We start from the raw sequence: 26,017 nt of genomic DNA, 5'->3' as shown, positions 1-26,017 counted from the left end.
TAATTATTCAAAATAATAAATTATTTATCATCAATACAATATTAATTATTATTATTGAACATAAATTATTATTATTGTTATTATTAATTATTATTTGAAAAAAGAGCAGAGCAATGCAGTGCAGAGCGGAGCAGAGCATATTTGATTTGAGCAGAGCAGATTTGATTTGAGCAGAGCAGAACAGGGCTCATCAGAGCGGAGCAAAGCAAAGCAAAGCAAAGCTGAGCAGAGCAGCTCTAAAGAACGGGGCATTAGAATTGCCCAATATTAGAATACATTTTCAAAAAACCATAAAAACATACAAATTATAATCTAGTGAGAGAGGTTAACTGATCGTTCCTTTTCGTATTAAAATTCATTTCGATCAAGTTGTGATTGAGAAAAACAGACCCCAAAAAATTTATTTTTAAAAAAAGGCAATCATAACAACAACGAAAACCAAAGTTCATATTTTGCAAGGCGCTCTTGAGTTCGAGATCGGCGCTTAGCAACCCTTCTCTCGTTCTCTCTCTCTCCTTTACCTGCAATTCTCTGAATCTTTTCTATGTTGTTTCCCTCAATTTCTTCCCCAAAATCATAGTTGATTGTATTCGATTTTACTGCTAATTCCAGGTAATCTGATTTCGCAGGTTTGATACGTATCTGTTGCTCTTTTTGGCTTTAATTTTAGTTAGGAGAAGGAGTTTCATTGATTTTAGGGTTCCATTACAATGGTATGAATTCATTTCTTATTTTTACTTGTTATTTGGGAATTTAATTAGGGTTTTTAGTTGTTTTAGATCTGAATTTGGGAACCGCGTTTTTAAAGGCGAATTCAAGATGTTTTGGCGTATGGCGGGTTTGTCCACTGCATCTCCGGTGAGTTATTTAGATCCAATTTTTAAATTTTGTATTTTTTAATATTTTTTTGTACTTGATTCTTGTGAATTGCTAGTAGCTAATAAACTTGTTGAATCTGTTAATCAGACGACCTATTGTATTTCTGATCACCTTATTCTTGTGGTTGAATTTCTAATGTGAATTACTTTTGCTTGCCGAAGCAACGTGTCGCTATCCCGAAATAATTTTATTGTGTGTGGTTATGTGGTATAATTTTGCTAAAATTTGTCAGAAGTTTGGTACTCGACTACTCGATTTGTATTTATCAATTGCTCGCAGTACTCAGTTGAATAGTAGGCTTGTAGCCAGTAGCCCTGCCCAGCTGGCTCTTTTTCATTTTGTTGACTTAGGAAATATGTTTTCGGTTCTCCCAATTTTTATGGGAATGCATTAGTAATTTAAGATCGTTCTGCTATGGTTTCCTTTCAATCAAAAGCTTAACATATTTCCATTGTAATCAGCCTGCTCCACAATGCAGTTTATATCTGCATAATGTGATCGGTTAATCAGGACCGTTGTGCTATGGAACAATCAAATAAGGAATATGTAGGTAGTATATTTATAAAGTATGGTTAACCTCTAATTCTTATTATCTTCATACACTTCAGAAACCTCTCATTATATCTTTTCTACAGAAAATTTAATTTATATCTCAGTTGAGTTGGATGGAGAGTGCAGTTAATGATTTACCTACTTTTTACCTTGGGATCTTGTGACTCATGGCAAGAGATTATCTTCTGCTGTCCTAAAACTGCTTTGCAAACTTCAACCCTAGCTGCTACACAGTTCTGAGGCGCTACCTTTTCTTTTCTTCTCTTATTTACTTTGAAAAAAAATTATTTCAATGCTGAACTTTCCTTTTGTTCGTTGTTGCTATTGTGTTTTGAATGCCTAAATTATGGCTTATATTTTTTTGTAGAAACTATACTGTAGTAGTGACACTAAAGATTACCTTAGGAATACGTAGGTAGTATATTTGTAAAGTATGGTTACCAAGGGTACCTATGAAACACTCCTATTTATAGAGCAATAGAGGGTTTAGGCATGGTGTGACCCCAAAATAACTCAGAGTGTTGTATATGCAAGTACTTCTTTGCGCCAAATTATTCAGTTTTATGAATTCTCCTAATGATTTAGTCTGCAATCAGGTGAGGATTTGGCTTCCTAAATATTGCATGTGCGGAAAACCTTTTTTTCAAGGAAGTTTGTCTAGAAGTTGGGAGTGTAAATTTAACTGTTTATGTGTGAACTCAAATTTGATATTTGAAAGCAATAGGAAGCAATTTAGACTGATGCTATTATCACAGTTGTATTAGCGTGTCAAGAGGAATGTTCTTTAGGTGCAAGCATTTATTTGTAGAGCCTTCTTAAGATTTTGATAGATTTTTTTTTTTTTTTTTTTTTTTTTTTTGAAATTATAACCTTTTGCAGTCTGCAATTGATTATGTTGATTGAAAAAGACAAACTGGAAATTTTTTGCGCTTTTTTTATTTTTTATTTTTTTTATATATTATATAAACTAAAATAATTCCTTTCGTTTTCATATATCAAGATTTTACGCCCCACCCTTGTGATTATCTTCCTTGAAAGGGGGAAGGACAAGTTGTGTGTGAGTTCTTTTGTGCATTTTATTATATATCTTATACTAGGCTTTCTGCTTTCTTTTCGGTTTCATCAGCATAGAAATGTAATTGGTTGAGCTAAAAGGAAGAGCTTTTTATCATGCATGTGGTTCCAGGTGGAGACCATTTTGGACAAGGATAACTTTACACTGGATGAGCTTCTTGATGAGGATGAAATAATACAAGAATGCAAAGCTCTGAATGCTCGGCTTATTAATTTGTAAAGCTTCTACTCCTTTTAGGTTTTCCTAGTGCTCATGGCTTGGTTGCTTTAATTTTCATGTTCTGTCAGCCATCTCCTCTTTGATGTTTAATAAATTACCTTTTATTTGCTATATTAGCATTGTCGTATTTCTATATGCTTGACAGCAATGGTTTATTTATGGTTCTCGTGTGCTTATGTTGCCTAGACTTGTAGATTCCCCAGGCTTACCCATGTGAACTTAAAATTAGAGTCCTGGCCTATCCGAGTTTGATCCTCTAAATTTCCAGTTGGATATGGCAGTCAGAGAGGCAAAGGAAGAGGCTGGAGGAGAATGGGGTAGAAAGGCATGAAATCTCTGTAGCCAGCTCCTGGGATCAATCTCCAGACTCCAGTGAATTTTGGCAGTTAGAGTCTAATTTTTGTTGCTGGGAATGACATTGGGATAGCCTGTGTACTAGCTGGCTGTGTACTCTCTCTACTGCTGGTCTGTTGGCGTTTGATTTCAGTATCACTGAGATGGAGGAAAGACATAATATGTCTGTAGCCAACTTGTGAAGTAAATCTCCAGTGAACTTTTTGCTGTTAGAGTCTGATTTCTGATGCTGGTAGTCACATTTGGAAAGCATGTGATGCCAATGTTGCTAGCAGGCTGTGTACCTTTGCTAGTGTTGGTTTAAACTTTGCAGAGGTGGAGGAAAGTAAATTGAAGCTGCAACCATTGATTTCATACCTTTTCGAGTGTTTTGAGTTGTGTTTGTTAATTGAGGGTCAAAGAGAGAGACATAGGAGATGCTAAAGGTTTAAGGGAGAATAAATATATTTAGGTTATAAGCAAGTATTTTTTTTTTTCCATTTTCATTGAACACATTTGTATTTGGTTAACAAAAGGTTTGGAAGTGCACTTCGAAATTGAAAGAATAAAGGGCTTCATTGTAGTACTTTTCTTATATTTATTGGTATGAGAAAGGTTGAATAGAGTAAATACTATGAGGCGACTTGTTCTCTTTGCCTAAAATGAGGTGATCTGGTTTGATTCTAGTAAGATTTGTTTTGCTGACTCTGCCTGATCTGAAATGTCCTGGCTGATTTGATGGCTTAACTTGACTGAACTTTGACTGCATATTTACACTACTCTATAAGATAAAAAATCTTATCAAATTGGATCTTGTTAGATTGGTCTTATCGTGTACTTTACAACATGTAATCTCCATAAATTTATTTAACACGCAATTAAAGATTTTAGTAATAAGTAAACGAGAATTAAAAGTTCTATTTCTGGTATGACTTGAATTTTTCTTTATCTGATGTGATCTGATTTGATTTTGTCAAGAATAAGTAAAAAGTATTGAGAAAAAGTCCTTAATATATGATGTGTTTTATTTTTAGCTTTATTACATAACCGAAAGAAATTCAATATCACCTCATTTTATCATCTGTCTTATCATTAAAGTTAGTGTGATTCCCAACCTTATAAAAAGTTTAAGAAAGCTCTTGTGAATAGTGCATGGACATTATATCCCTTAAATTGTTCTTTTACATATTTGACCCCATTTGATTTCAAAAACCTTTAAATTGTCTCTTGAATTTTCTAGATTGATTTAAAAAGTTATGTTTATTTCATTATTTAAATGCGTCTATTATTCTCTCTATTACTTTTTGTTTTAATTTTCCTATTTAGAATTTATTAGACATTTATATTTGTACATCGAACTTAATATTTTTTCACGATCACTAAACCAAAGTAGCTTAACTAAAGTTTAGAACATTGCACAAATACACTATATCCAACACATTTATCTTCTATATGCAAATAATTTTAATACAATATTACACAAACAGGCATAGGAAATAAAGAACATTGGTAATAATTCTTTTCAAAGGGCTAGCTTGAAATCCCTAGTTTGATAAATTTGGAAGTTCTTGAAATTAATGTTGTGTCCTTGCAACAACTTCAAATATGTATAAACCTAGTCAAGATGGGTCTTGGGAAGTTTAGATGTATGCAGCCTTATTCCTTAGTAGTGTTCCCTGTGCCCCTGTCCAAATTAGGACGTCGTTGCCGGACAGATTATTTGGCCATGGTCTATGTTACCGGGACATGGCATTTTTGCCGTTATACCCGATACGACCTGACACGGATCTGGGTATGAAATCCGGTCCGGACACGCCACTTGGCTCTCGGGTACGGCAAGGTTGTCTTGTAAAGGTTTTCCAGGGAGGAAGTCAAGAAGATACAGCAGCCATTGAAGAAGGGAAGCTTATAGAGAGAGAAGTAGAAAACACTGGTTGAAGCCCTTGGAAGACGATGAAGGATTTTCTTTTTATTTTCTTACCTTTATTTGAAAAACCTCTTGGTTTCCCAAGAGTATACAAATTATTTTATATATATATATATATAAAAAAACTTTGTGGTTTCTCAAGAGTGTACTGTACATTTAATTTTTTAAAAAAACTTTGTGGTTTCCCAAGGTAACTTTTTTTGTACTGTACAGAGATAGTAAAAATGTTTATTTATTTATTTATGTTTTAAGGATAAAAAGGCTTTGTGTACTCATTCCTATTTGTTTTACTCCATAATTATTAACAAGCTTCCCCAAGATTTTAAACTTAGTTAAACAATAAGGTGTATGCTGTATGTATTAGTTTATGTAATCAATTTTAATGATTATGTTTAACTTTGTTATACTAATTATCCGACTTTTTTTTTTTCTTAAAATAATTATTGCCGTATTCGTACCTGAGTCCAAAGTTAAGATGGTGTCTCCGTGTCCTAAATTTTTGAAAATGACGTATCGGACACTCGGATACCCGTACCCGTGTCAATGTAACATAGGCCATGGCACGGTAAATGCTTTGGTATGCCTCTACTTAGCACCTGTGCTTGGATCTGTTGCTTTGTGCTGTGTTTCCCACAGTTTCTAGCGCCTGTTTCCATTTTATTTTAGTGTTCCCTGATAGGGTATCTTGCTGAAATAATTTTGTTTATCCCTTAACCTGGTATATGTTAGTCAGCTGGGTCATTCTGTTTTTCACTTATTGGATCGTCCTCTTTGCTTATTAATTTTTCCGTATGAGTTTAGTATTTAAAATGATCTTTCTACTTGTTATTTTTATTTTTTGGAGTGGAAGCAATAGACTATAAGCTAAGGTAGTGATCAAGTGGTTGTAGGAGCTAGGATAAGAAAATTCTGGCTTAGTAAATATGGTTATATGAAAGTGTAGATTTAAATACCTTTTCTATCTTTTTTTCAAATGATGTAGATTTTTTGAATACACATGACCAAAAGGGAAAAATGCTTTTCAGTACTTGCTTCACGACTCACTTATTTTTGGAACTTTTTGTTATGTAATGACAACTTGATTGTAAGTTCATATGACTTGTTGTTCTTTAAATGTTGGGTTTCCCATAAAGGAATAAACGGTTGAGATACTAAGTTGCTATTTGAGCTGGAGATGTGCATGTATATTAGTCATACAGATGTATCTGCTTATATACTAATGCTATTCCTATTTACAGCTTGCGTGAGAGACCACAGGTTGAGCAACTTATTCGTTATATCGTAGAGGAAGCTCCAGAGGATGCTGAAAGACAGAGAAATTTTAAGTGCGATTTCACAATTTTTTTTAGAATACTTTTTTCTGCAGAATTTTTACAATCTTTTTTTTTTTGATCCATTAATATTCTGTTCTGTCTGTGTTAGGTTTCCTTTCATTTCTTGTGAGATTTTCACATGTGAAGTTGACATTATTCTTAAAACTTTGGTAGAAGATGAGGAGGTATTATTAATTTTCTGAAGTTAAAGTTTTTCCTTTCATTTCTATTTGCCTTTAATCCTTTATTTTTGCTTGTTTTATCCTTTTGGCAGCTGATGAATCTGTTATTCTCATTCTTGGATCCTGAACACTCACATAGCACCTTATTGGCGGGATACTTTAGCAAGGTAGATGGTTATTTTTATGTGTAATGCTTTATCCATATTTTTTTTTTTAAAAAAAACTTCTGTTTATATTTGTTTTGTTTTGTTTTTGTTTTTGTTTTTGTTTTTTTTTCCTTTTTTCTTTTCCCTCTGTTATCCTTTGCTTACGAACTTTTTAATTGAGCCTTTCATTTTCCTTTTTTCCAGGTCGTGATTTGCCTTTTGATGCGAAAGACTGTTTCACTTATGGAATATATTCAGGTGAGTATGCAAGATGCCAATGACTTTTTTTTTTTTGGTTGAGAAGTCTTGTTTAAAAATTGTTACTTTCCTATGAAAATTTCCTAGGCTCATCAAGAAATCATCAGACAGCTGGTTGATCTTATTGGAATTACGTCTATTATGGAGGTTGGTGTTGTTATCTGCACTATTAGCCAATATGGTCTTGTTGCTTGCATTGCTCAGTCTTCTAAGTCATCTTTGAGGTTATATACTTGATTGTCTAAATCACAGCATGTACTGAATAGTTTATTTTCACTCTTTTCTGCATTCTTTAATATCATTGTGGGGGATTTTGTGCATTGTTTTTACAAGCTTTCTCACTCCCATCTATTTCAGTTATCAGTGCCTTCATATAAGCAATAATGTTAATTTTCAAGTACATTGTTATTTCTGTTTCATCATTGTTTTTGGGACACAACTTATTGATCTCATTTCTTTAAACTATTTGATAGTTTATTTTTACCCTTAATCAGTTTCCTTTGATATATATATATATATTGTGGAATCATGCATGTTATTACAAAATCTTATGCTCCCTTGTTTTCCTTGATTAAAATGGTAGTATCTATCTTCAAGTTATTGTTTACAAATACTTCCTTCGTGTTTTAACAAGTGTTACACTTACCAAATGCAGCCCTGTTTTAATAATTGTTACACTTTCTTTTTTTGGCAAAAAAAACAACATTTTAATATTATATATATATATCTCCTTTCATGGTCTCCAGTCAAACTCACTACCACTTCCTTTTTTTTTTTTTTTTTTTTTTTTTTCTAATTTTTTTAAAAAAAAAAAAAAAATTATTTTTATTATTTCTTTCCTCTCACATTCATTACTTATCAATAAACTATTGACCTACTATATTTCTTTTACAATTACTCCCTCCGTCCCCTTTTGATAGTCCCTTATGGGCAATTTTCACGGGAATTAATAAACACAAATAAGAATAGTTAAAGTACATTGAAAAAGTAAATTGACATTGGGTATGCGAAAAAGTAAAGAGAGAAAGTAATAAAAGTACATGGGAAAACAAAATTTACATGGAAAATTTAAATTTGCACAAGTATTGTTGCAAATTAGAGGGAATTTTGATAAAAAATTAATATTAATGGTTGTTGGAAAAAACAAAAGGGGTGAACATTTTGGGACTAAAATTTGCCCACAAGGGACTATTAAAAGGGGACGGAGGGAGTATTTAATACTCCAACTACCCCACTTACCTCTTATTTTATTAAAGTCAAATAAATTGCCTAAAACTATGTGCCGGTCAAAGTGTAACACTTATTAAAACACGGAGGGAGTAGTAGGCTTGTCAATTATCCCTAACCCAATATTTTTTTTTGCATGTTTGGATAGATATTTCCCTGTGTGAATGGTGACAAGGAAAAGTACTAGGAAATGATTTTACTTGCACATTACTTATTGGCATAATGTTATATGATTAGGCTAGCTGAATTCATTTTGTCTTCTGTCTGTACAGGTGTTGGTTCGCCTTATTGGTGCTGATGAACATATTTATGCGAACTACGCAGAAGCTATGCGCTGGTTGGAAGATACAGATGTCTTGGAGATGATTGTGGATAAATTTAGTTCTTCTGTGAGTGATTTCTTCTCATGCCTGTAGATGTGGAAAGTTTCCTGTTTGTTCAACTGATGTGATTAATTAATGCTGTGGTTTTACAGGATTCTCCTGAAGTCCATGCTAATGCTGCAGAGACACTTTGTGCCATTACTAGATATGCTCCCCCTGGCATATCAGCTAAAATTGCTAGTTCAAGGTAGCTTCAAGCTTTCTCTTACTGTTTTGGCTCTTGAGTATTATTAATGTGGCTGTTTCTGTTATGGAGAAAAAATATCTTAGGAAAATGTCAATAATTACTTTTGCTTCTAGGATACAGGTGAAGAGAATAATTTGGGACAGATTTAACATATGCTGGACTATGTTAATTTACCTATTTGAGGCTCATTTGAATTTCTGTTGGGGCACATACCTGATGTTAGATAAACTTATTCCAGACATAAATGTTGTCTGCTTTTTGTTACAAAGATCTTTTTATTTGTGCAGGCTGATAGGAAGACTGTTCCACAATGCTCTGGAAGAGTCTCGGCCAAAATCAGTTTTGTTTAATTCCCTTTCTGTATGCATCTCCTTGTTAGATCCAAAGAGGCTAACTTTTGGTACATACCATACATACAATCGCCAATTTTCTCAAGGACCCTCAATAACTGCTAATCATGAAACAGTTGATGGCATGCTTGGGAGTTTGGGTAAGATGATTTAGTTTTATGTTAAGCTCCTATTACTTATTGGCGATTCATTCTTTGTTGGATTAAGTAGGCTTGATCTTCTGTTTCGATTGGATTGTGTTTTTACAGTAGTTTAAAGCAATGTAATTTTTTGCCTAAATCTTTGTTGTAAGTATATTGTTGGATCATTGTGTTTCTTAATAACAGATGCAAGAAAGCTAATAAAAAAAATTAACAGCCATCACAAAATTTACGTGGTTCTCTAACAATGAGTTAGCTACGTCTGTAGGCGAGAGAAGAGTTATATTGATCTCGTCCTCGATGATAGTGCAGATGCTAGGTTGAACCCTAGGGAGTTTGTATAGTATTCTCAATTCAGAAAGCGTAATAAACTGAAAATAGGCCGAATAAATGAGAACTGTAGACTACGTAATAGATACCATAATAGGTCAAAGGAGGTTTCCTGATTTAAGGATACCGTAATAAGCTAATAGGTCAAAAGGGGCTACCTGATAGGTTTATTGTTACATTAGTTATCAGAAAAAAAGAGGAGGGGGGGGGGGGGGGGGGGGAGTAAGTCTAAGAGAACAGAGATTGTTAGCTGAAAATCTATTTTAGAGCTGTTAATATATCTATTGTTCCAGTGAAATACCTTTTGGGGCTGGGGGAAGGTGTTGGTAGTCTTAAAGAGAACAAAAATGGTTAGCTTAGACTCCGTATTTAGCTGTTAAATATCTTGGAATAATCATTCTACACTGAAATAATTTCACATCTGTGTCACAGTAATTTTCTGTGAGTGCTTTAGGTCTTTATTTTGTTCATTTTCTTTCCTTTTTTTTTTTTTTTTTTGGTTTATTTTTTGGGTATCAGAAAGGGTGATTAAAGATCTAGCAATTACTGATGTAGTACCTGTTCATTAGAAATTAATGATACAAAATATAATGATGTAGTACATTACCAGTTCATTATAGTTTTATGTTAAGCTCATATAGTTTTCTGTATCAGTAATTTTCTTAATTTCAAAAACTTATACCGTTATCTGATTTAAAGAATGAACATGTAATACATCCATATATTTTAATAATGGTCTAATTTTCTGAACTTAAGCCCCAGAAAAGAGTGATAGATTTATTTTTTATTTTTTATTTTTTTTAATATGTTTATTTTATATACGTATATCTTTTTAATATAGATGAACAAAGGTATCCCTCCAGCATGATACTCTTTTCATATTCCTTCTCTTTTTCATTGTGAATTTTTGTGTATACTTCGTTGCCATTTGAAAGTAATTATTTTTACTTTTATCATTTAAAAAATCTCAGTATTTATTTTTCTATTTTTACAATTAATTTTTTTTGATGATAAACAAATGTTCGCCTACTGTTTATGGTGCATGATTAATTGACTGCGGTATTTCATTAATGATGTTGGATTCATCGCAACTCGCAAATGTGTGATGCCCCAATGAGATTTCTTTTGTTGTGCAGGTAGTTTACTTAAGTTGTTGGATGTTTCATCAGACGATAGTATCTTGCTTACTACGTATGGTAAATTGCAGCCACCACTAGGAAAACAGCGTTTGAAGGTATATTATGCTGTGTATTTTCCTTTTTAATATCCATTGTGTTATGAAAGCATCACATCCTTAGTTTGCAAATTTATTTATTTATTTATTAATTTTTTTTTTTTGGTGTGTGTGTATGTTATCTTTAATTTACAGTTTTTTTATTTTATTATTATTTTTTTTAACTAGATTGTTGATTTAAAAAATGAAAATTAAAAACAAGTTTAATGTGCGCTTATGCTGTATTTGCTAGTTTGAATTTCTATTGTAGATGTTATTTGACTCTTTTATCAATTAATTTTACTTTAAAACTAAAGTGAAACTTTTTAAAAATTCAGAAGAGGTAGAGGGGCGTTAATGTGACTCCAGAATAAGAGGAGGAGGGGGGGGGGGGGGGGTACCACTTTAAATGTTTGTAGTAGAGGTTGAACAGGAGAGAGAGAATGAAGAGCGGAAGAAAGTAGAATAGTAGATGGAAGTGAGAGAATGACAGAAGAAGAAAAAGAGACTGAACAGAAGTAACCTGAGAGACTGAACAGAAGTAACCTGAAAGCCTTGAATGGTGACAATTGGTGCGAGACCTGGTGCTGATAACCACCAGGATTTATTGCAGGCAACCTCTGTCATAGCAGTAATCACCAGTTTCTCAATTGCACCACAATCTGCAAATTAGGGTTTTAAAAAATTAGGGCAAACTAATTGGGAGTTTGGGACAAAATTGAAGTTAAATTATTCAATTAAATGAAGGTTTTGGATCGAATTTGCACATTTTAGATTGGGTATGGTGTAATTTGAAGATTTTTGGTCTTTTAAAAAATATTTTACTCAGATCTCATCTTCTCTCACGTCTAAACAGGCGCTGCGCCTCACGACTTGTAGGCCCTCTTCGCTTTTTAAAACTAATATCACATCGGCACAATGCCCGGCAAGGCCAAGACGTTCTGGCCTATGCCTTGGCTCTTCGTTTTTTAAAACTAATATCAAATCAGCACGATTTTTAACGTGGATACATTTTGATACAAATCAGATATATAAGAAAGCTGGAAAAAGGAGTAGATTTGAAGTGCATGTTTCATAAAATGATCTTGAAAAAGAGAGGGGGGGGGGGTGGTTGCGGTGTCATGTGTGTAGGAATCAACTAGTGGTGGATTGGTGGGTTTTTTTGATTTAAAATTTTTGTTCTTTATAAATTAGTTTGGATAAAAATTAGTGTGCTCTCCCTTTTTATAAAAAAATATAGTTTCTTATTCTAAGTTTTGGGGGGGGGGGGGGTGTTGTGGAGATGGGGGCTACAGCACACCTAAATTAATGCTACATTTTGATGATGAATGCTTGTTTGAGTGTGTTTTTCATTGTTATATCTATTAACTATTACTAAAACAGAAGTTGCTAACGTCACCATTGTCCACGTGTCGCTTTCTCAATAAAAATTTTTCCGCCTAAATGCAATGATGATTAGGGATGTCAACGAGGCAGGGTGGGGTGGGGCGGGTTTTGGCATTCCCATCCCCATCCCCACCTCCCATTTTCATCCCCATCCCCGACCCATCCCCACGGCGGGTCTGGAGATTTTCCCCATCCTCGGCCGGCGGGTCTAACTTTAAAACCACCCCTGCCTCATGTGGATATCCATCCCCGTCTCAGCCCCACCTAATCCCCGCCCCATCCCCACCAAATCCCCACCTGAAATCCACCACAAATAAAATATTTAAATCTATTAAAAAAAGTACATACTTAACATATTGGAGAAAAAAAAATAGTAACTCCAAATTGTCCAAAGTCCAAATATTAAAAATACTATAAGTATAGAAATATTAAAATACATATAAGAAATCCGTTAGGCCTTGAATTATTCGGTGCAAACTCCACTTGTTCCGGAATCGATATCCCATGTTTCAAATTCTTCCTCTAATTCTCCCACTAATTTAGCATATACATCATCCTTGAATTCTCCACAATCTGCAAATACAATGAGACTTAATTAAAAATAACAATAATAATATTATAATAATAATAATAATAATAATAATAATAATAATAATAATAATAATAATAATAATAATAATAATTAAATAAAATGTTATTTTAGCTATCTACCTTTAAGAGTAGCCCATATCCAATTTTGAGTACACATCAAAGCTTCGACTAATTTCGGTAAAAGCCGACTACGATAAGGATTAAGAACCCGACCACTTGTGCTAAATGCGGACTCCGATGCAACAGTAGATACAGGAATGCTCAAAATATCTCGTGCTATTTGCTGAAGAATGGGATATGTGTCTCCATTTGTCTTCCACCAATTAAGAATATCAAAATCTTTGACTAGAGGCACATTAGCAGCGTCTAAATACTTATCCAATTCAGAAAATTCATGACTTGGATCCTTATCTTGTTGCAAAAATCATGCAAATTCTTGCATAAAGGCCTCTTCATGGGCTTTGCTACTACTACCCAAATCAAAAGATTGTTGGTTACTACTACCTTGAGTTTTACCAATCTTAGACCCATATTCTTCAACCAATCTTTGTAGAAGATCACTAATTCTACCAACCTCAATTTCTAAGTAATGCTCATCAAAATTTTTTGCAAAACCAAATAAGAGCCATTTTGTATCTAGGATCTAGTATTGTTGCCACTCCCATTAAACCATTTACATTAGCCCAATATTTGTTATATTTTTGTAACATAATGTCAGCCATTTCCCTTACATAATCATGTGGAGATAAAAGCCAACTAGAAATAGCGATGCACAAAGCATAAATTTTAGGAAAATAAAGATTAGCCGTAGGGTAACTTGTTCCTGAAAAGTTAAGGGTAGTTTTACTAAACACTTCTAAATGTTCAAATATTTTCTCAACTTTTTCCCAATCTCAGGGTGGATTCTTATTTAAATTATTTCGAGCACTTAAAACAACATATACTTCTCTATAACAAATAGCTATAGAAAGCATTTCATAAGTAGAATTCCACCGAGTTTTGCAATGAAGTGCTAACTGTCTAGTACACTCAGGAGCTATCTGCTTAGCAACTTGTTCAAACTTTTGTACTCTCTTATCAGAAGAGTCCAAAACACAACACTATCCCTAATTCTTTGAACACCATGTGATACCACAACACTTAAACCATCTTGAACAATCAAATTTAATATGTGAGCACAACAACGCATGTGAAAAAAATCACCTCGCAATAAAAGTGAGCTAGAAACACTCCTTTCGAAATTTCCATCATTGCATCATTAGTCGAACAATTATCCACAGTTATAGAAGACAACCTAAGATCAAGATTCCATGAATGAATGCTTTCTTTCAATGCATCAGCAAGAACCTCGGTAGTATGAGGGGCAGGGACATATAAAAACCTATCAAAACCAATGAAATTGACATATAAAAACCTATCATTATCACTTATAATTACTATGATAAGGGAACGACAATATAAAGGTATTTTTCATTTTAAATCTCACACAAAAAACTACAACAATAATAAGGCAACCAAATAATTAAACAAGTTTTAAGTAACTAGAAAACAATACCTTATGATCCGACTTTGCAACTTCCACGTATTATCAATGAAATGTGAGGTGATTGCCATATAACCTTTTCTCTGGTTGTCAGCAGTTCACATGTCAGTAGTTAAGGCAATTTTACCCTTTGCTTTCCTCAACAAGGTTGCAACATTCTCCTTCTCAAGCTCATATCTTTTCATAATATCTTTTCTAGTCGTGTTGCATGATGGCACTTTAAATCCAGGTTGGAGTGTCTTGCTATATTTTCTAAAACCCATATGCTCAACCATGCTAATTGGATACTCGTTCAAAATAATCATCTCCGCCAAGTCTCTTCTTCCATCTCGGTGGAATTCATAAGGAGCCAATGTCATTGTGTCATTCTTATCATTCAAGGTTTTTTTGTACCAAACAATCGATTGTTGAATATCTTGACATACTCTCTTTAGACATATTTTTAAATGATCTTTCAAATGAGTAGATCCTGCTTTCGACCCACCAGCAAAGAGCTTGGAGCAATGGTTGCACTCAGCTTTTACTGCATCACCAACCCTCTTTCTCTTAAAGTCAGACCACACTACTGAAGTATGTCTACTAGTTATTGGTAGGACAGAAGGATCGAAATTAGTCTCCACAGGACTTTCATCATCATCCAATGTAATTGGAGTATTACTAGCTGAAGTGGGAACACTAGCATTATTGTCATTCTTTGATGCCATTCTTCCCTAAAAAAATTATAGTAATGTATTGGTCAATTCATGAACAAACTTCTACTTTCAAGTTTCAACAACTCAACACATAATCCTTTAGTGTACTTAAAAAAAGATAACCTATCATTTATTGATGCACCATAAGTCCATAATAAGATTAATAAACTACCCACAACCAAAGAGACCATGGGTAATAAAAAAAAGTGTCTGACCCTTGACCCTCGAACCTCCCAAGTTAAACAGTAGACAATGAACAAAACGAATACATAAACAACAAGAATTGAATTATTTTGTTGGGATTTTCTTCACAAAATCAAACACAAATAGACATGAAATATATTTTTCTAAATGTTGCAGCTTATCTAGACTTCTAGAGCAAATAATTTATATCAATATCATCAACTAAAAAAAAACAAGTATTCAAACATCATAGCATATTAGTCAGTTAATTAGTGAAATTATTTTTCATAAAAAAAAAATGGTTTTGTTACCTAAAACAGACGCAAATATTAACTATACAAACTCAAACTTGTAGTTTTAATCATCCAAAATCTATATGGCTTCTTAATTTCTTAGTTGATTAGTCAACTTATTTTTCATCCAAAAAATTGTAAGGGAAAAAATAATTGGGGAAAAAAAAAACAGAAAGAGAGTTAGAGGGACTGAGAGAGTACCGAATAGGAAGTAGTGTAGATCGGATTGTTGGTCGGAGAGTTGACCGGCGCACAACTCAGCAGTCAGCAGCGAGATTCAGCGGTGGTGATTGATTTTGCGGCGAGAGGAAGTACGGTGAGAGGAGAGTGATAGCGTCGGCTAGGGTTGAGATTCTTGAGAATGAGAAGTAAGGTGAGTTTTTTTTTTTTTCTCAGGAAGTCTAGAAACTTCATTAGTTAAGTCAGTTTTTTTTTTTTTTTTTTTTTTTTTTTTTTTTTTTTTTAAATGTTATTATATACAAATGGGTCGGGTATGAAGTGGGGCAGGGCGGGTATGGAGCGGGTCGGGCGGGTATTACTTAAAATCCACCCTCGTCCCATTACCCATGGCAAGTATGGATTTTAGACCCATCCCCGCCCCGCCATAGCTAGACCCTATGGGGCGGGGATGTTTGGGGGGGGGGGGGGGGAGGGTACTGACATCCCTAATGATGATGTCATTTTTTTTTTTGGGTTTTGTAGAGCTATCATATTGAACATTTTGTAAATTTAAATATTGGAAGCTTGTACATTACAACTAAAACCTATCAATTTATTGTAGGAAATTGAAACAATTTTAAATAGCACATTAATAAATGACCTCCTATATTGAATTATGTATTAGACAACGTTGAACAGATACTATATCATAATTTTGATGAAAATAAAAAATTTTAAAATTACAAAATATACGTAATTCTTATTTATATTCATGTATAATAGTGATTTATTTTTTAAAATATACAAATTAAAAATAGATTTTATATAAACCTTGCATCACACGGGTTCTAGCCTAGTTTTGACTAATAATGGGGACTCTAGATGATCCAGTTTCTTATGGCTGGAATTGAGAATCTTGGTGATGTAAATTTTTATTTTATTTATTTTTTTTGGTAACAGAGTGATAGACAGACGAAAGAAAAAGTGATTGATATTGATTCGTAATGTGGTACTCCCTTCGTTTTTAAATAATTGCTCCATTTCTCCATGCGCGGAGTTTTAGGAGATTTTGGAGAAAGTAATAAAATATAGAGGTAGTGGGGTTGGTGGAAGGTAAATTAGAGGAGGGAGAATCTAAAAGTAATAAAATTAGGTCTCACTAGTTGAGAGAAATTAATTAAATATTATAATAGTTTTCCAAATAAAGAATGGAGCAAGTATTTAAAAACGGCCGCAAAAGGAAAGTGGAGCAAATATTTAAAAACGAAGGGAGTAAATCATAAGAGACTAAAATTTGTAACTTAAAACAAAACTGTTGGAAACATTATCATTTTCTCGTACCTTAAAATTAAATCTTTGGGTTTCATGTCTTTAAATGGCTTGACTTATTTTAACTCATTCTAAAAATAATACGGAAGCATTTTTTTAAGTGTCTTCCGATATGACGATGCATCTCCCTCTGTATTTTTTTTATTTATTTTTGTAACTCATAAGTTCTGTGGATTTTTTATTTTTTATTTTTGATATTTTTTATGAACTTAGAGGAACATTTAATGCTACCACAATTTCTGATGATGTTTAAACTTTCCATTTTGGTTTGTTTCTAAAATTTACTATACTTTCTCTTTAATTCCATTTTTGGGAAACAACTTTTTTTTTTTCTTTTTTTCTTTCTATTTCATTACCCCTCTTTCCCCACCATCATTGTCTCACTCTTTCTTACTTCATATACCTTTTTCTTACACCAGTGGTTTTTTTCGTTCTCTATTTTACCATAGCCACCTTTTTGTAACCCCCTACCCACCAACTCCCTATCTTCTTAAAATTTGTACAAATATTAAATGTTATGATCAATAATAAACAGAGTTAATACGTTTTATTTGAAATTTTTGTTGGGTGGGATTCTGAAGAATGTCAAAAAGAGTAATAGCTTGAAGGATTAGGCAGCTTATGTATTTTAAATGTCCATATAAAGAAGTTAATTAAGTTGACCTACGGATAAGGGTCTGATAGAAGCAAAGTATTACGTAAAGGTTCAAATACTCTTTTAACTCTATAGAGTATATATGGTCCTGTGTTTTGAGTTTAAGCTAATGATGATACTGAGCCCAACACTGATATTTTTTTCATTGAATCATTAAATCAATTTTTAAGTAACAATATATGCTATGCATGATGTTGCCTTTTATTTTATTTTGATGTTTATCATCTATATCTTTTACTTATGTATTTTTTGTTGTTTCTAGATCATTGAATTCATTTTAGTCTTACTCTCAAGTGGAAATGAAGCTGCTGAAAAGGAAGTCATTCGACTTGGTGCAGTGAAAAGAATCTTAGATATGTTTTCCGAGTAAGTTGGATTTGATATGCTAATATATGGAATTAATTTGCTTCAGAAAATCATATATTTGCATGTGCTGCAGGTACCCTTACAATAACTTTTTGCATCATCATGTGGAAAACATTATTCTGTCTTGCTTTGAGAGCAAAAGTTCTATCCTTGTCGAGCATCTACTGAATGATTGTGATCTTGTTGGAAAGATAATGGAAGCTGAAAAAAGTCCTTTGTTATCAAGTGATTTAAGCAAGGTGATTGACAATTGATAAGTTGCATTTGGATCCCTTTATGAGTAATTTACTAAAGCACTGACATTTGTCTTGCGAATTTTCTTGCAGCCCACAGTGTGTATTGATGGAAGAGACCCTCCCAGAGTGGGAAATATTGGTCACCTGACTCGCATATCTAACAAACTTGTCCATCTAAGTAACACGAACTCTGACATTCAGGCCTTTTTTCAGGTCTGTATTTTAGCTGCTGATTTCCTTGACCTACGTAAAGGACTACTTTTGTGCTCTTATATGATTTTTTTTAAAATTATTTTATATATTTATTTTTTTGCTTGCACATCAATCATAAGTTCCATTTTGCTGAATTATCTCTTAATATTATTTCCAGAAGTTCAATTAAGCAGCCAAAGGTCCTAGGATTCAAGGGAAACATACTTTTATAAATCTGTATGCTTTTTCACTTATGGAGACTAGGATATATATAACTTAGAGAATATTTTCTGTACACAACAACTTCTGTCTGAGATTTCAGATTATTGATGGTTAAACAACCTTCTCTGGTCCATGTGAAATATTTTCTTTGTTCTCAACTTCTTTTTGATTCTTGCTTGTCATTTTACATTTGCTTACATATGCATGTGTGATCTGAATGTACATATGTGGAAAGATGTGTTCAAGAAAACATTGTATTGGTTTGGCCTGTTTACAATGGATATTGTGTGATTTATAAGCTAGCCTTCTGGCTTTGAATACTTTATATAGCATATTGGTTATATAACCATCTATCCTTTATGTTTATAGTGAGTAACGTGCTGACATGATTTGATTTTGCTATAGTTATGTGGTAGAATTTAGCACATTTACAAAGCCTTATCATAGGTTTTGATTTACTTGGGTCTCTAGTGATTTTGATCTTGAGTGATCTACTTGGGTTTTGATTTTCTGATACATGTTGTTTTCTTGTAACAATGCAGGATAATACTGAATGGCTCGACTGGTGTTCAAATATCTTATCTAAGCGCAATGCTGTGGAAAATGTTTATCAATGGGTCTGCGGGTAGGCCTGTCTTGATTTTTCTTTGCTTATGAAACAGAAAGAGTTTGTGATTACTGACTTTGTTCATTGACTTTTTTAAAAAAAAATTAGTGCAGGTAGCTTGTTTATTGTACCAGATCCTTTCTATGTTTCATTTTGTTGGTACTTTAGTGTATTTAACTCCACCTATACACACACACACACACACACACACACACACACAATGGAAATTTACCATCTGTACTACCTCCAATTAAACATGCCTTTGTATATGTCTTAAGAAGTATTAGATATCCCTTGCATTATAATGTATGTGGCTGTTCTGGTTGAGATATTAGTAGGGCTGCTCCTATTAACAAGTGACCTTGATTAACAGAACTGTAGTCAATTATCCAACCTAAACCAGAAATGTACCCAAAATTTTATCCCCCATTTTAGGCCTGAACTAAACTTGACCCAAAAATGTTGTGACTAATATTAAATGGATTATAATAAAATTATTGACAATGGACCTTATATGGCCTGATTTGAGAAATCAATTTGATCTGAACAACCCTAGCCTATTCTAAGTGCTTAGGGAGTCTTTCATGTCACTCCTTGTCCCCTAAACAATACTTTTGTTACGACTGCTTTCTTTTCCATGTAACAGGAGACCAACTGCTCTACAAGATCGCACCAGGGATAGTGATGATGATGATTACCAGGATAGAGACTATGATGTTGCAGCTCTTGCTAACAATTTAAGCCAGGCCTTCCACTATGGCATATATAGTAATGAATTAGAAGAGGTGTGTTGCTAAATTATAATGCTGAATGGTCTTTTGTTCTCTTCTAATTGCTTTCAGTTTTTGTTTTTTTTCCTATATATTTTTTTTTTGGCTAAATTATACCAACTGTGCTTGTATATTTCGGCTTATACAGAGAGCTTGTCATTTCCTGCACTTCCTCTGGGTTTTTTTTTTTTTTTTGGAAGTGTTACACTTCCCAAATGAAACATTTTTTCTAAGTATTATACATCCATTTGGGCAAACAACTACATTTGAATATTATATATCTCCTCGTATGATCCCCACTCACACCCATTACTATTTTTTACTCCCTCCGTTTTTTAATACTTGTTCCATTTCTATATTTTGCACTATTCATTTGTCCTACTTTGACTAATGTTTGTGATATATACATAAGAAAAAATATAGTCTTGTGGGTACTTGTTGGAATCATCTCAATGAATAGATTATTAATTTTCAATTGTTAGAATTTATACTTATCTATAATTAAAGATATTAGTGATCAAAGATTAGCATCGGCATATGTGTCCAAGAGAAATGGAGCAAGTATTTAAAAACGGAGGGAGTATTATTATTTCTTTCCCACATTCCTTACTTTTTCAATTATTAACCCACTATCTTTTCTATAATTTTTAATACCCCAACTAGCTCTTATCTTATTATATATATAAGTCAATTTAAATTGTCTAAAACTTTGTGCCGGTCAAAGTAACACTTAAAAGAAAGGACGGAGTATCTTGTATTCTTTTAACCTTTCTTGTAAGGCGCACGCCCTGTTCCCTTTCCAACCTCATGTCCCGCTTGATTTTAGAAGTGCGAGTATTTGAAGTCTTTTGGTATTGGATTGTGGGCCCGTGAATGTAATGTCATCTTAATCGTCCTTTGGCAGCTATATGGAATCAATAATCTTCTAAATTAATTTGTTTTTTTTTTTTATGCTTTTCATTCTAGCTATGTTTTCTCACATAGTGTATGATTTTCAATGAGAACCACTTGATTCTTGTGGGGACTCCCAAATCGCTACCCTAACCTAGAGCTGGTTATTGGGCGGGTCGGTATGGGTCATTAGTGGGGCTGGTTAGCTGAGAGCAGCTTGGATTTTAATGCGATACAATAAAGATAAAGGCGACTTGGGTCAGGATGTGTACCATCTAAACTAAGGGTCGCTTACGGGCTAGAAAAAGACAAGACTGAACTTTGTTAAGATCCTATTACAGTACTCCCACCTAGCGTATTGCAAATTCGTATTCGTTCCACATATTGGATCGTATTACGTTTTAGGTAACACTAATTTGGATATTACTAGTATTTAGTATTCCCTTTGTTCCTTTGTTTTGTGTTGTGTTTTTTCTTTTTTTTAAAAAAAAAAATTTATTTCTATTATTATTGCAACAATTTGACTCTCCCAAAGTTTAGTGTTATCAAATTGAATTAATATTATGTTTTTTGGGTTTGTGGGGAAATTAAAATTTGTGAAACAGAGATCTATTGATTAACAAGGGTCTCTTACGGGCTAGAAAAATATAGCAATTTGTTAAGATTGTATTATAAAATTCTGCGTAACAATTTGGATATTGTTTATACTCCATCCTTTGTTTTTATTTAAACAATCAGGTTAATAATTTTCGTAAAAAGAGATGTGAGTATATAACCACATATAAGCAGAGATAAGAATGGAAAAACCCACTACATTAATTTAGAAGATAACCATCTAGTAATTAGTTTGATCTTTTGAGAAGTAAGCAAATAAGGGCGAGGATGTTTATCTTAGAAATCTTTATTAAGTCAGGAGCAACGAGCTATGGGGTGGGGAGGCCTGAAAAGGGATGGAGGAGTGTAGAGGAGACCCTTCTATCACAAAGCCCTTTATCCCTCCACTCCTCTAAGATAATTGTGCTGCCAAATAAAAACCCTATAATGACCCTTCTATTTCAAAGCCCTTTATCCAGTCATGTAAGAACTAAAAATGTCAAAACCTTTTAAATATTTCCCAAATTGGGCAACCATATCCAATAACCACCTTTCCCCCACCACCCAGTTGCCAAAGAAAAGGGAACTAGAAACTTTATTCTCCTAGATAATTTTGTAATTATCTTTATATGAAATTATTTCTTGCCTGAGTTTGATGTTATTCCATTTAATTTCCTTTTTTTTTTTTCAAATCTGTGAACTGTAGTTGAATCTTTTTTCTTGATTTGTGCAGGTTCAAGCATCACTTGAACGAGATGAGGAGGTATGCTTTTCTATTGGCTTCTGATGCTTTAATTTGTGTCAATGTACATCTTACTTTGTGAAAGAGCTTTAGTAGTAGCACTAGGTTAAATCCTGTGCCATGCACGGTCATAATTAAACTTTACAACAAAATTTATAAAGAATGGTGTTAATTCAACAAATTTATCCAAAAAAAAAATATTTGTAACAAAATAATAGTCTCTAATTAAAGATATTGATGGTCAAAGTTGTGTCTCAACAAATGTGCAAATCCAACCATTACTTATAAAAAAACGGAGGAGTATATTATAATAAAATGATTTTGCTAAGTTGTTCTTATAAACGTTATGTATATTTGTAAGATTTATACAAATTATCCTACCAAAATTATTATTCCTATTTTTAATTAAAATAAATTTTAAGTCGGAGGAAAAAAATTATAATAATATTATGATAATCTTGGATGATGATATATGTCAATATCTTAATTTTAAACTATGTTAGTATATTTGTAACTAAAAGATTTAGAGTATATAAAATATATGTTGAAAAATAATAATAAAAAAAAATAATTGAGTATGATTGGATAAAATGTGTTGTCAAAATGGAAATAAGTATTATGGTAGGTTATAAAATGGAAGTTATTAAAATTTGGCAAAAAAAAAAAAGAAAGAAAAAAAGGCGGGAAATTTTTTTATAACATCGTGACAAGTGTCACTTTAGATTCGCTTTTAGTATAGGTTAATTGATACTTAGTGCCCTTGGCATTTTCTATTGATTTATTCCTGCGTATTTTCATGTGCTACTCTGAAATTGGGTGTGCTTGATAATTCATATTTTAGATTGATGGTTAATTTAAAAGCATATTCTTTTATGTCATTTAGCGATTATTACAGTCTAGTCAGAGCATCTACAAAGGTTAATGTTTTTCTTCGGCTGTCGAGTTACTGTTTTCTTAGCTATTATAATATTGGAAACTTTTTGTATATATATCCGCACCCCAAACTGTTTGATGGTTATTGTGTAACTTGTAATGTTTTGGTTTGTGTCTTGGATCCAATGAAATTAAAGAAGTTAGAATAGAAGCAGAATATACAAAGAATCATGCTTATCGAATAACAATTCTCCCAGCGGTATCAATAGTTTTACTTAATGGAGTATCAATTTGTAGTGTAAAGTAGTTATAAATCTTATAATAGTTGAATTTGTTGGCTGAATATCTTCAGTGAAATGGAAGCTTAAAAACATGTTTTCTGCATGTTTTATTTGTAGATCTGATTGGTAATTTCCTTGTTTGATTATTTTGCAATTTTGATATTTGCTGATGAATGAATTGACGATTTTCACTGCTGCGTTTGCTAGGATGTTTACTTTGATGATGAATCCGCTGAAGTGGTTATATCCTCGTTGCGTCTTGGAGATGACCAAGAGAGGTTTGTTATCTAACATTTTTTTTCCAATTGAATTTATAGCCATTTTGATGCGGTCTTCTGTGGAAGAAATACATATTGCTTTGTATCTGTAATGTATTGATGGCTGTAGTTACAGCATTTTTGCATGTTGCTTGCGGTTCCAAATTTTAGTAGCTTTTGCACAAAATGCTGTTTGTGCCAATGCTTTTTGCTGGAATGGTTTGCACATTTTTTAAGAGCTGTTGTCACTGATTGGCATTGTATTGTCTTTGATTTTGTGTTGGGGCTCTTAGGTGTGGATGATTGATATATGGTAGTCATATATCATGTCAAGTTATCATTTGATTGACTGCTTGTAATTATTTTCTTGTGAGCAGTGGATCGCTGTTCACTAATTCTGATTGGTTTGCTTTTGAGGATGACCGTGCTAACAATGAGCGTTTGCCTGATACACTTGCCTCTCCATCACCTGCTGATGAGGAACCTGGTGCTGTTAGTAGTAGAAGTGATGACTTGGACTCCAATGATGACATGGATACTGCAACTTCACAAGTGCCTGAAGTAGAATCCATAACTAATGAGCCTATTGCTCTTCCTGCTAAGGAGGAAGTGGGACGGGGTGTTACAAGTGAGCAAAATGATTGGGTTGAATGGAGGGAAACATCTAATTCAAGTGATTTATCTGATGAAGCAGATAAACAAGAAGAAATACCAAAAAAGTTTGAGGAATTAGGGAACAAGGTTGAGGAGGATTGCCCAAGTGCACCTGAGCTGTCTTCCTCGACAGTTGATGGTTTAGAGAGTAATGGTGTTTTCCAGAATGTAGGTGTGCAACAATTTTCGGGCGAAACTGGTGTGGCTGAAAATACAGGTGAACCATTATCCAGCTCAAGCTCAAGCTCAAGCTCTAATACTTCCCAGGATGAAGTTAAGCTGCCTGAAGCAGAACAGATTTCAAACCCTGACGGGCATGAGGAACCTGGGTTGGCTCAAGCAGGAAACTAGCTGTACATTAGAAAAACTACAGAATCAGCAGGATAAACTCTTCCTTCCTGTCCACTAGTCAAATTTTTCTTTCGATAAATGTCTCTTTGTAATTCTTAGCTTATTTTCTGTACATCGTAGTTGGTTTAAAATTCTTAAGTAGAGAAAGTAATGATTCTTTTTGAGAAAACTCAGGAGACTCGTCTTCTTCTCACTGTAACGTAGAAAATGGAAGGGCTAATTTTTCATATTTTGTTTTTGTTCCGTAGCTAATGATAAAGAAGTCATTCTTTCCAGAACATTTGTACTAAACTTTAAGGTTCTGATGGTGCTGGTCGTGTACTAGATTATACTTATAGTAGTAGCGCACCTTATTTGGGCCCATATACATAAACATATAGTATTTCATAAATGAACATACAATTTTTTCTCAGATCTTTAATCTCTCTTTTCTTTTTTACCTCTATTAGTTTTCTTTCTCCTTTGTTTTCTTCTCAATTCGAAATTCTCACTTTTTTACTTTTCTAATAAGTTTAATTTCCTTTCTTACCTCACTCCTATCTTTAAACTTCTTTGTTCTACTACTTCGTATATTTATCAATTCGTCATCATTGTAGCATTTTCTATTGTAATCATCTCTGTCACAATTGTAAAATTTGAATTAATTTTGAGGTTTTTTTATTTCAATATGTGAATGTTATAATATTGTTGATTTTCAAATTTTGCATTGCACGAATTCTCCAAAAAGGCGGTTGTATGTTAATTCATTGTAAAACGAGGAAAAGTTATCCTAAAAGTTTTTAGGGGGTGTTTGGTTCACATAATGAAAATGAAATGAAAAGGAAACAAATAAGAGGGAGAAAAGAAATAATTTAATTATGATTTTTTCATTTGTTTGGTTAAACCAGGGAATTAGTTAAACTTTACTCCATTTGTTTATGTTTGAAGAGGGTAAGGGTATTTGTTTTCCCAAGTTTTTGAGAGGTAACAAACCCTTAGGTAATGGTAATGGTTACCCAACCTTCTACAATAGTTATTATGTGCACCATGGTGCACCTAGAAATTGGTGCATCACATCTATATTTTTGAACATTTAGTAAAAAAATTTGAACACTTTATAAAAATGAACATTTAGTTAAAAAATATGAACACGTCCCAAAAATTGAAGATAAACTTGTAATTTTTTATGTTCATATTTTATAAAGACATGTTCATTTTATATGTAGTAAATGTTTACAAGTCTGATAAACTTCTTTTAAAAAATTGATGTTTATTACTTCCTCCGTTACGAATTACTTGCAACAAAGGGATATTATTTGTGTGACATAAAATTTTCCTTTGTTGCGAGTAATATATAACGGAGGGAGTATATAATGTTATATACTTGTATTTAGTATACAATATGTTTAAATTTGAAATTGTTCATATTTTTTTTTCTTACTAAATGTTCAAAAGTA

The 26,017-nt window shown here is 33.1% G+C and overlaps 1 protein-coding gene across 2 annotated transcripts; it reads left to right on the top strand.

Moving 5' to 3' along the window:
- Nucleotides 1-353: 353 nt before the first annotated feature.
- On the top strand, nt 354-24,995 carry LOC145636014 (uncharacterized). Of its 2 annotated transcripts, none has more exons than XM_081687453.1 (20): nt 354-612; nt 780-858; nt 2,618-2,721; nt 6,224-6,310; nt 6,408-6,483; nt 6,573-6,647; nt 6,831-6,884; nt 6,972-7,031; nt 8,384-8,500; nt 8,587-8,681; nt 8,969-9,171; nt 10,638-10,735; nt 17,808-17,911; nt 17,985-18,150; nt 18,238-18,360; nt 19,104-19,186; nt 19,815-19,953; nt 22,157-22,186; nt 23,527-23,597; nt 23,954-24,995. In XM_081687453.1, the coding sequence occupies exons 2-20, from the start codon at nt 820-822 to the stop codon at nt 24,579-24,581; spliced, it is 2,352 nt and encodes a 783-aa protein (XP_081543579.1). In that variant the 5' UTR covers nt 354-612; nt 780-819; the 3' UTR covers nt 24,582-24,995. The 2 variants fall into 2 exon arrangements, with proteins under 2 accessions (XP_081543579.1, XP_081543580.1); XM_081687454.1 differs by having other exon boundaries at nt 771-858.
- The last annotated feature ends 1,022 nt before the right edge of the window (nt 24,996-26,017 follow it).

The sequence above is a fragment of the Chenopodium album genome, chromosome 6 (genome assembly GCF_948465745.1).
Source record: "Chenopodium album chromosome 6, dcCheAlbu1.1, whole genome shotgun sequence".
Lineage (NCBI taxonomy): Eukaryota > Viridiplantae > Streptophyta > Magnoliopsida > Caryophyllales > Amaranthaceae > Chenopodium > Chenopodium album.
The sequence above is the reverse complement of the archived record's forward strand: the minus strand, read 5'-3'. Positions and strand labels throughout refer to the sequence as shown.